General features: G+C 42.0%; 1 protein-coding gene across 1 annotated transcript; it reads right to left on the bottom strand.

Moving 5' to 3' along the window:
- Positions 1-385: 385 nt before the first annotated feature.
- On the bottom strand, positions 386-9,527 carry LOC123356890 (protein FAM89A-like). Its single transcript, XM_045000145.1, has 2 exons — positions 9,243-9,527; positions 386-2,935 (listed from the first exon to the last, which is right to left on the bottom strand). Exons 1-2 carry the CDS (start codon positions 9,480-9,482, stop codon positions 2,777-2,779), a joined length of 399 nt encoding a protein of 132 aa, XP_044856080.1. The 5' UTR covers positions 9,483-9,527; the 3' UTR covers positions 386-2,776.
- Between the last annotated feature and the right edge of the window lie 2,220 nt (positions 9,528-11,747).

Genomic DNA, 11,747 nt, shown 5'->3' with positions numbered 1-11,747 from the left:
CATAAGCCAAATTGCTTCTGTGGAGGAAGTTGCTCTATTAGGGCAAGTTATGCAAAAACATGCACGAGTGATCTTGTTCATGAGCACTGTCCCAGTGAAGTCATTAGGACTTCATCCATCAGTAAACTGATTTACATGTGTTTGCAGGATTGGACCCTTAAATTACAGGTAAAAAAAAAAATCTATGTCTGTTTTAATTTGAAAACAACTGAACCAGAATACTGGAGCATTCCTATTCCAAATAAATATACATATTCTATATCCATATAATGTGCTTTCCATTATGACCAGAACATGGCTTACGCTTCAGTATATAGGAGGAAAACATTGTTCCTAGAACTGAATATTTTTGAAATTCAGTACAACGAACAAACATTCATGCAACTTTACATTTTATAACACACGTTTTTATTTTTGGGATGGGTCAGGAGAAGAGGGGGATGTAAATAGAATAGGACAAGTTTTTTTAATGCCAAGAGTATAGCAAGTTGTATCCAAATTATTACATTTAATACATTTGGAAGACTAACCATGGTGAAAAGGGTACAAGTGCTGAATATATACACAAACATGAGAATTTTCTAAATACAGAAGTTGTCTTTTTGATTACTAAGTTTGCTATATGAAACTTATAGAACTCCATTCTTTCATTTTTCACTTATGCCTTACTGAGTGAATTAGGTCAGAAATTATTTTTTTTTAAATGTAGTACACATTTAAAGAGGTAAAAACACAAATTACTGCACATGAAATAGCTTTTTCCTATACAGCAGCTCTACTTGTGTAGAGTTTACATTCCATTACTATCACAGTTTAAAGGAGAATACACACAAACAGCAACCTAAACTATCTTCACTTATGTCAATGCAACACATTATACAATGCTAGCTTTTGTTGACAGTTAAATAGGGAACTACCTGCAGAATTGGATCTGTGATCCTGGGTGTAAGTTAAATGTGTGCCAGACACATGAACCAGGCAAATATCCTTTGAAGAATAGGCCCTTAAGGTCACTCTGTTTTTAAAACAGAAACTGCAGCCAGTTAAGGCATCTCTATACTGACGCAACACAAGACTTAGTTCAGAGGTCAAAAATGTAGCTACAATGTGGGAATTTGTCTTACAAAGGCTCACAGATACTACATCTACAATAATTGCTTTAAGACACCGTATACTGCCCAAGTGTACAGTGTCATTTTCCTTTACAACCAGCCTTCAGCCTAGCTAGTGAAGTGTGGTATTCCAAGGTAAGCATTTTACAAATCCTAAGTTCAGGACAGCTTCTCTAAAAGTGTAATTTGAGATAGTCAAGTGAACACCTTAATAAACCACTGATTCCTGGAAGTTTGTCCTTTCACTGATGGAAACCAGAAAGTTTATAATATTTAAACTACTTAAATTGTCCAAAATGTATTAGTTGTTCTCTCCCTTTCTTCTCAAGGCAGTCCAAATTATTAGACTGTATCAAAGTCTGTCAGAATTTTACAAATTTAAATTTCTAAATTTAAAGGGAATTAGCTATGTTGAACACTGCTGTTTTACTTAAAAATGGTGCAAAGAGCTGGCTACTCCCAGATACATGTTGAACACATTCAATATTACACACATGCACACACACACACTTGCACTATTAAATCGTAATAAATGTAGTGTAATGCTTTAAAAAGCACTGAAAACAAAACAAAAAAATTAAACTTCAAGCTTAGTTGTAAGCAAATATGGTAGTATCAAAAGTATTAACATATGCAAACTATACTCCCAATATACTTATTTTGTAGGTTTTTTTTTTTGTTTTTTTTTTTAAGTTGAAGGTTACCTTCCAGAAAAAAAGTTCACCCAGTACAAAATATTGCAGTTTGTCCCAGTATCTTGTATTAAAGGTTTCCTGATACTTCATCTTCATGCGACTGAAAACACTTGCATAAGAGTTTGGCTTATTACAAGCCACACAGTGGCCGACAGACTGACTGAACCTATGCTTTTACTATTCAATACAGTAAAAGCTGAGTAAACCACTTTGAAACATATGTAAGCAGTCACAGAACTATGTTTATGCAAGACATCTCTAAAAGTCAATGTAAAAGTTATAGCCCCTTGGTAGCACTAAGAAAGTGAATTAGATCAGCAGGAAAAAAAGGTACTGATAACATTCACTAGCATACATATAGCTTTTGGGCTAGGAGGAAAAGAACATGGCAAAATATGGTTTTATGTAGAGAGGGGGAAAGACATATGTGAGAAATTGTGTAAACAATCCACCCAGTGCAGAACTGGAGTTAAGTAACATGGCTGATAAGAACAGACTAGCTTAGTACAGCTTGGAATGTGTATATCAAATCATTTCTTCAAACAGTATTTATCTGTACTGTTGACAAACACATACCATCCATAGTTATTCACACTACAATTAGGAAAGAGTTATTAGAATACTCAGGATGTTATCACCCTCTTGATCAAAATTATAGCTGCAAGTTACTTGCCAAAAATCAGTAGGTTGGAAACACCCAGCCTGCAAATTAAAAATGATACCACCTGTCAAACATGCTGGAGGACTCCTCAAAACGTGTAGCACGTCACTTTCCAGAAGTTGCTTATGCATGTGTAACTTGTATTGACAGTCTGCCAAAAATAAATGAGTTTAACAACAGGTAAGGTAGCGGGGGTGTACCCCACAAGAAGAGATGTCTAGATAGATTCCAGTCTCCAATCTTTCTTGGAAATGGGAGACACAGGGTGAAAGACTGATCCATGCACTTTTGTCCCTGCTGTGTTGTTCCTAGAAATATTCTTCTTCTTCATCAAAAAAGCCATTTTCCAAAGCATACGTGCAGTCTGCACTAGATACAGCTTGGCATGCCCCTTTGTATTCTTGTATTGATTCATAAAGGGAGTACAGTTGACATAGCAATGACATATCCAGCTGCCGAAGGCCAACCTGATGGAGGGAAAAAATAAAGACATGTTGGTATTTCAAATGTGATTTGACTGCAATATGGTGGCACTTGCACACTTTTCCCCACAGCTACTCAGGTTCAGAGGATGAGTTGTGTGTCATCTTGAACAATTATGCAATATGGCAGCTTAATGAATGTACTTAGGAAGGCCATATCCACCCCACTGAATAAACCAGATGAAAGAGCTGTGGAGAAAGCTGTGTTCCATGGTATAAAATGTGGCAAAGCATTCCTCGTGATTCAGTCATGTTACCATGCCCTGTTTACTGGGCAAAAAGCTGTGCAACCCTAGACAGGTGTGCTGCAATGTAAGAGAACTCAAACACTTTGTACGCCCTGTGATGCTCAAGATAGATTTACAGATGCGACCACATCCGTCCCATTTACTCATCTTCCTTACACAGACTGTGTGCAAGATGCTATTCTGTTTCAGAAATTCAGGACCAATGAGGTTAGAGTGTAACCAAAAAGTTCTCAAATCTGTATAACCCAGGGAGTATAAAAATCAAGCTACTGAGTACCCACATCAAAGCATTCTAGAAGTTTGCAGGACTGGAAGCTATGGTGTATACATTTATCCCACTGCTCAGGAGATTGTAGCTATTAATTGCCTTCAAGTAGCCTGCTGGACTGTGTTACATTGATTTGTTTGCCCTGACAGAGGGCTACAGCATAAGTCAGCTGCCTCACGTGCCAACTTCTCAGAAAGAGTCCAGGACTAAGGGTAAATTTTTCAAAAGCATTTAAGTGGTTAAGAGTTGAAGTCCTATTTTAAACAAGTGATTTATGTACTTTTGAAAATTTTACCCTAGACAACCTGGACAGATCAGACTTGAGCAGTGGGAGGAGCTGACCTTTCCCCATGTAGCTAGGGCACCAGAATTACATGAATTAAAGTTACCATGTATCGGTGTGTGGGCAAGCGTACACGTGCCCGTCAGGTACAAAACAGGCAGAGACCAGAGGGGAGAAAAACAGAGCTAGCCATTTAATATGTAAGAATTTCCTCACTCTGGCATTGAAGTGCCAATATACCTTTAAGAGTATTCAGCTGACGAAAGGAAATGCTCAAACCAAACATCTCCTTTATTTGCGATATGTTAAAAATGCTACACAGCTAAAATTTAAGTGAACTGCCATACCTACCAATTTCTGAAAACAAAAATTAGGTTGACACATAGTGCCTAATGAGGTTTAGTCCCAGGGAAGAAATTTACCATAACTAATAATTGGAGAAAGGGAAAATATATTTATTATTTGTATTGTGGTAGTACGTAGAGGCCTAAATCAGAAATCAAGACCCCACTATGCTAGGTACTGTACACTAAACAAAAAGACAGTGCCTGCCCCAGAGATCTTACGATTTAAATACCTGAAGAGAGGATGGGTAGATACAACACATGGGTAAACAAGATAAAAGCAAGACAGGATTAGCTCTTTGTTTGGGGTCCTCCATTTCTGAAGTGAAGGAAGGGATAAAATAATGTCCCACAAACAGCTTCCCTCTACTTAAAGAAAGCTGGACATCAGTTCTCAAGTTAGATGTCACTAGACCACTGCCACATCTCCCTCATAACCTTCACATCTGTTTTTCTTCCCCATCTTCATTATTTCCTCTAGCTGCTGCCCCCTTCTCTTCCCCCCCCCCCCCGCCCTGGTGTTGTCCATGTGTTGCTACCCCAGCACCAAACTTTTCTCCCATCAAAAAGTGAAGCAGGATCAGGAGCACGTCATTTTCTCTCCTCTGTTTCTCTCAGCCCTGGCAAAGAAGCACGATGTGCAAAAGCAGCAGCACTAATGCAACTGCCCTCCAGGGAATAAGCATGACTGAGAAAAGAAGAGTGGGATACCTGTGGCTCAATTTAAACCCCTACTCCACTCAAATCACAGTATAAGATCTTATTCAGCCTTGCAAGGCTAATGAATATTTAGCAGCCCAGGCAAAGTCTACATCCTTAAGATGGCAACTAGCAATCAAAACAAATTACTCACCCCAAGCAAGCATGCAAGCAGGATGTTCTGAGGCTACTACATGTACGTACACAGAGGAAAGGTTAGGCAATCTTACATCAGAGGTGAATAGTATCTACAAATATTTGAAGGGCATCAACATTGAGGTTAAGAATTGTTCAGGGAACAATAATTAGAAGTGGTGAGTTGAAGCTGAACAAGGAAACCTTTAGGCTGGAGAACAGAAAAAGATTCTAGACAAATCAGGTCTGTGTCTTATTGGAAGTAATGGAGTTCTTACCAATGGAATGAGAGTTTCAGCTAAACACGCTTGGGAACATTCTGTAAAGACAAATTCTGCACTAGCTGGGAAATGGACTAGAATAGACATTCTAATAATTATTGTTTTTCACTGTTTGTTTTGTTCAACGAGGTAAAGGCAGGTTTAATTTTAATGTAGTACAATCTCTCATAATCACTATTTTATTGTCAATTTATGGCTCAAACCTAGACACTCAGCATCTTTCATATTCAGTAGAACCTGTGCACAGAGACAAAGCCAGTATGTAGTCCATGATTTTGTGCTATATTTTCTAGAACCACTATAGACAGAGAGAACTTCTTAAACACAAAGGGCTAATATATCTTTACTAATAAAGTACTAACAATTGTTAAAAGAACAGGAGTACCTGTGGCACCTTAGAGACTAACAAATTTATTATGCTCAAATAAATTTGTTAGTCTCTAAGTGCCACAAGTACTCCTGTTATTTTTGCGGATACAGACTAACACAGCTGCTATTCTGAAACCTAACAATTGTTAATACCTTGTTTTTCTGTATTTGTTCCATATCTCAGACAAACAAAGTAAACAGATCTATCAAGAAAGATAAAAACACAGTCTCTGGCTCTTGGCAATGAGACCACTGATTCTGCATTTCTTCAGACTTTTGCTAACACATGCTGATCTTGTATGGTGAAAAAGTTCGCTCATTCAAAGTGTTCATAGTAGACACGGCAAAAGGCATAGTGAAAGTCATCACTGTACCTACTCCTTACTCAAATGACAGTTCAGAGAGGGTCTCCCCCCTCCCCCCCTGAAAAAAAACAAAAACTTTACTCCTTTCTATATCTACCATTGTCCCCTTCAAAATCCATTCAGAGAACTTCATTTGAGTATGGAGGGAAGAATGCTGGTACATACAGTATTTTTTCCCCATGTTGACATTAAAATCTTACCACAAGCCCTTTTCCACTGTTTAAACATCAAAAACATGCTCAATATTATTTTAATTTAGTAAAATGTAAAAAAATTAAGTTTGTAGAATATTAGTTATATTATAGTATTACCTGTCCAACAGAAAATTGGTGGCCTATTACTAAAATGTTAGAGACTCCTGAATTTGTCTGTCAACAACTGCACCTCAACTGGAGATATGTTCTACTGGGTAAAATATTTACTCCTCAAAAGATTTAATTAACTAGATTATCACTAAGGATATTCTATCTACAGCATCAAAGAGATATTCTAATTTAAGCCATGTGATGTGCATGTCACTTGATTTTCCATCCAAAGACCAAATTTCTAACACTTTCTGAAATCAGGAATTATACATATTATGAAAAACTGAGAATTTTTTCCTGCTGCCCTTTAGAACATTGCTGAAACAGTGTTTGCAGGCCATGGAGATACAATGAATCTGACAACCACCTAAAAATGATTGCTCTATGTCAATACAAATTGATATCTGCAACATGAAATTCAAGACACTAATGTTGTTCAAACATTTTTGTTGTGACAGAATAAGATTTTAGCATTTAAAAATATCTTCTTAGTATATCGAGGAGGAGCATTCTACAGGCTGGCAGCAACACCTTATCAGACAAAACAAACATCACTGATTGTGGATAAGTATAAAATTAAAGAACTCGAGTTAGCTTAAGTTTGGTTAAGAAAATAACATATTTGCTTTACAGTTTGTGGCTAGGAGGGAGAAGGCCCCAATCAGCAAGTAAAATAAAGCCATGAGAATAAGTAGCATTGCTTGTAGTGTAGAAAGGATGTATGGTTCCAAACTAACTATAAAGAGCTGCAGTAACAAGACAAAGAAAAGAAAAATTGTCTTAAAAGAAACAAGCTCAAATCATCCCACTGTTCTGCTGGCAAACAAGGAGTGGGGGGGGGGGGGGGGGGGGGGGGGGGGGTGGGGTGGGGGGGGGGGGGGGGGGGGGGGGGGGGGGGGGGGGGGGGGGGTGGGGGGGGCGGGGCGGGGGCGGCGGGGGGGGGGGGGAGAGAAGATAAGGCCTTGGGAAGAAAGGAAGCTGTAAACCTGTTTTGGATTAAGACAGGAAATAAGGGTGAAGTCAGTAATTTAGCAATGACATCACTTGTTTGTCAAAAGGTATAAACTCTTCAAGGATGCATTGCCAATTCTTGCCTGACCACATTAGAGCTGACCAATATGGGTCTAAGCACCCGTGGATTTAGCCCATTTGTAAGTATCTTGATCAAATGCTTATAAGTGGTTTGTTACTGTTTGGATGTAGTAAATTGCTTATTAGTTAGGCTTTTTAGGCATGTTTAGAGCAATTCTATAAATACCATTTGGCCTTAATAAAGGATTTTATGGTTAAGTTTATGTTTGGTGGTTTCCCACATCAATATTAATAATTTCAAATATTAATAATTCTAACACTGATGCAACCCTGTTTAAACCAATGATCAGTCATGGATTTTGCCCTATCTACAGCCCTTTGCAAAGCAGCAAGAGCCCAAAACACTCCAATTCTCAGAGAAAAAAGTAATATTAAGAATGTCTACTCAGCACTTGGGAGCATGCTTCCCAGCTCCAGTAGACAGATGTGTGCTAACTCTGCTCAAGCTAGCACACTAAAAATAGCAGCATAGCCAGGGTAGCGTGGATAGGGCTCAGCCTAGCCACCTGAGTACAAATCCACCCAGACTCTCCAGGGAACATACTCAGGCAGCTAGCCTAAGCCATCACCCATACTACCCCCTGCAATGCTGCTATTGTTAGCAAGACAGCTTGAGCAGAGTTAGTACACCTCTATCTGCTACATTAACAGATTTCCTCTCACTGAAACCGCACAAGAAACTTATCATTTGAATACTCAGACACTTTTTTTGTTTGTGTGTTTGTTTGGCAGCCTTGATCACTGTATCAAGCATTTTCAAAAATACTTGACTGGAGGAGAAAAGAATTCCAGCAAAAGTGTTTCCTAAATCAACTCTAAACACGGGGGAAAATATTTAAAAAACAAATATTTTCAATAGAGCAGAAGGAAGAAAGAGAGGGGCATGGAAATGGGCCTAAACTGGAAAAAAAAACTGAACTAAGGGTGCATTTTGAAAGTGTATTTTAGCTGTGGCTAAAGAGAGCCTGGAAATTTCTCTGGCGTGGTGGGTCATTTGCATTCAGACAAAAGTATATTAATCCTTATTGTGATGCACCACAAAAAGCATACTTTCCTCACAATCCCTTGGTCTGTGGTAGGGATGGAGATGTTAAATATTTACAGCCTTAATTTATCCCACAAAGTAACTATTATGGGTGTTCATAACTTTTTTTAGTATTATTATGCCTCTGTAGAAACTACTTCAGTTGCTTGATTTACATTGTATTTATGCTACTTGGAGAGCGCACAGGGTAATAGTCTCCTGAAAATATCAGTGATTTAGGAGCTGACCTCATTTTCAAAACTAATGTGGATACTTTAGCCACCACAAGCCTTAAAAGCTTAAGCCGCTTGGACCCTGTTTTCATGCAATGGCTTTTTAAAAACAATGGGGGGGGGTTGGCGAGGCTGACTCTGGACGTGGCCACCCCCCAGCGTCAGCGAGCACAGGGTCTGATCCAACTAACAGTTGTTCCGGCCAGGGGTGCTGGAACTTGTATGGGGGGGGGGGGGGGGTTGCTGAGAGCCATCCAACCAAACTGTAAACCCCAGCTATGATGGAAACCACTTCAAGCCAGAGGTGCGGCAACAACCCCAGCACCCATGGGCCCAGCTACAAAATCTCATGCCCACACCTTTCCCCCAGTGCGAGCCTCAGACCAGGCGCCCCCCGCTCCGCCGCCGGTGGGGCCCCATCCACTGCCTCCTTCATGCGACCAAACTCCAGCCCCACCCCAGCACGGCCGCGGCTAGACCGGCGGGGCGCTCGGTGGGGGCCTCATTCCCAGTTCCGCGTGCGGCGCTTTCTAGGCGGCGGGGCGTGATTTCCTCCCCAGCGGGCCGGCAGCTGCGTGGGGGGGTCGGGCGGGAGCTCCCCCGGGGGCTCTGCGGTGCGGGACGAGCCCCCGCAGCCCTCACTCACCATCTCTTTGCGGAGCAGGGCCAGCGCCGCGTCCAGGTTGGGCGGCCGGGGGGAGCCTCGGCCGCCGCCGCTGCTCGCCCGCCCCCGGCTCAGCTCGTCCTGGATGCGGGATTTCTGCGCGTAGAGCCGCTCCAGGTCCCGCCAGCGCCCGCCGCCGCCCGAGGAGGAGTTCAGCAGCCCGCTCAGGCTCTTGGGCAGCGGCGGCAGCCCCGGCCCCCCGCCGCTCTCCGGCCCGCTCATGCTGCTGCTGCTGCTGCTGCCGCCGTTCAGAGCGCCAGCCGCTGAGAAGGAGCCGCCGCCCCCTTGGGTCCGAGCGGTTCCCAGTCCCAGCGCCGGAGCCCGCCCCTACGGGCCGGCCCCGCCTCCGGGCCGGAGCGGAGAGGACAGGGGCGGGGTTGTAGGGGGCGGGGTGACGAGGGGAACCGAGGGAGGGAGAAGGGGGTTGGGGGGGTCACTAGGGATACAAGTTCAGCAGCCGGGCAGTTAGCAGCGCCGGGCACCCCTCCCTTTTCGTGCCCAGGGTGCCACGTTTGCTGCACTGCCATCGAAAGGCTTCCGTGGGCCCAGCCCCGGCTACCTGAGCGCTCAGTTCTCCCTGGACAGCGATTCCTTCCCACACAGCTCCACTCCACCGGGACTGTGCAGCTTCCCAGAGATGAGGAGGCCCCAGAGTGGTCCGGTAAGGGACAGACCCCCCAGGAGAGCTGGGCCTAGAGCGACCAGACATCCCAATGATACCGGGACAAAGACAATAGGGGCTTTGTCTTACACATGCAACTATCCCGCTCCATCCCCCCTGGAAAAAAACGTGTCCTGATTTTTCACACTTGTTATCTGGTCACTCTACTCTGGGCCTCATCCCAGCAATGATAAGAATGACCTGGCACCTCACCGTATTTAGGACTGAATGCAAAACTCATCTCTTTAACTTAGCTTTTCTACAATAGGTTCTTCCTTCACTCACACCCATATTGACACACAAGACATGCACAAGTCTATAAATTAATCAAACTGTTTCCTCTATAGGTGGGAGAATAGCGAGACTGCGTTTGTGAGGTTTTTTTTCAATCCTTGTGAGACCTCAGCTAAAAAGGCAATGGGGCCTTTGTAAAGATCTAGATATACATAGTGGGGGGTATTTGTGTATGTGAATGAGGAGAAAGTGATCTGGGTATGTGTAAGTGAGAAGAAGGGTAGGGTATGAGAGCAGAATAGAGTATGTGACATAGGTGTGAGATAGAAGAAGGGAGTCTGAGTATGTATAAGGGAGATGGGGCATAGAGTGGAGACAGCAAAAGGGATCTAGAAATGAAAATCAGCTGCCTGTTTCGCTTGTATAATAACAGCCATATTGGGTCAGACCAGAGGTCTTCTATCTTCTGGCCGTGGCCAATTCCAGGTGCTTCAGAGGGAATGAACAGAACAGGTAATCATCAAGTGATCCCCCTGTTGCCCATTCCCAGCTTCTGGCAAACAGAAGCTAGGGACACCATCCCTGCCCATCCTGGCTAATAGCCATTGATGGACCTATCCTCCATGAATTTATCTAGTTCTTTTTTTGAACCCTGTTATAGTCTTGGCCTTAATAACATCCCCTGGCAATGAGTTCCACAGATTGACTGTGTGTTGTGTGAAGAAATACTTCCTTTTGTTTGTTTTAAATCTGCTTCCTATTAATTTCATTTGGTGACCCCCTAGTTCTTGTGTTACGAGAGAAAGTAAATAACACTTATTTACTTTCTCCACACCAGTCATGATTTTATAGACCTCTATCATACCCCCCAGTCATCTCTTTTCCAAGCTGAAAAGTCCCAGTCTTATTAATCTCTCTCCTCATTTAGAAGTTGTTCCACACCCTTAATCATTTTTGTTGCCCTTTTCTGTACCTTTACCAATTCCAATATATCTCTTTTGAGATGGGGCAACCACATCTGCATGCAGTATTCAATATGTAGGTGTACCATGGATTTATATAGAGGCAATATATTTTCTGTCTTAGGTTTGGATGAGGTTTTGGTTGTCTCTGGCAGCCTGAGAATAGGATTCTTTTTCTAGCCTGGGGGTTGTTCTTAAGGACAAAATAGATTGTGGACAGGCATGGCTAGTATCATCAAATATTTTACATCCTTAGTCAAGTGAAGTGACAACAAACACAAGCGACTATTAAAAGCTATTCAAGTCTCAAGAACTGGGAAAGAGAATGGCCAAGTTCTGCCTCTTTGAAAATGTGTAGCATTATCTTGTTTATCTGATCTGTAAGTCTGTATAGCTGCCATGCATCTCACTTAAAAGAAAATTCCCATTTCTAGTTGGAATGTCACAAAATATATCAAAATATCCAATGGTAAAATTTGATATTCTTATCCAATGTTTTATTTGTAGGGATTGAAACTAGAGAAATCGCAAAACACTTAATACCTTCCTAGCCAAAGAATGTATATCTGCTCTGTTCTGTAAATCTTCCTGGGATATCCTTGCCCATTTGTTGCATATATTGTGACCACT

The sequence above is a fragment of the Mauremys mutica genome, unplaced genomic scaffold, assembly GCF_020497125.1.
Source record: "Mauremys mutica isolate MM-2020 ecotype Southern unplaced genomic scaffold, ASM2049712v1 000000F_np12_subseq_67271636:67468913_obj, whole genome shotgun sequence".
In the NCBI taxonomy this organism is placed as follows: Eukaryota; Metazoa; Chordata; order Testudines; family Geoemydidae; genus Mauremys; species Mauremys mutica.
This window is presented reverse-complemented; position numbering and strand designations above follow the sequence as displayed.

Excerpts from the sequence above, each read along its gene's own strand:
- LOC123356890 (XM_045000145.1), bottom strand. The coding sequence starts at position 9,482 with ATGAGCGGGCCGGAGAGCGGCGGGGGGCCGGGGCTGCCGCCGCTGCCC. Across the intron at positions 2,936-9,242 it reads CCCTGCTCCGCAAAGAGATG|GTTGGCCTTCGGCAGCTGGA; the intron begins GTGAGTGAGGGC and ends TCCCTCCATCAG.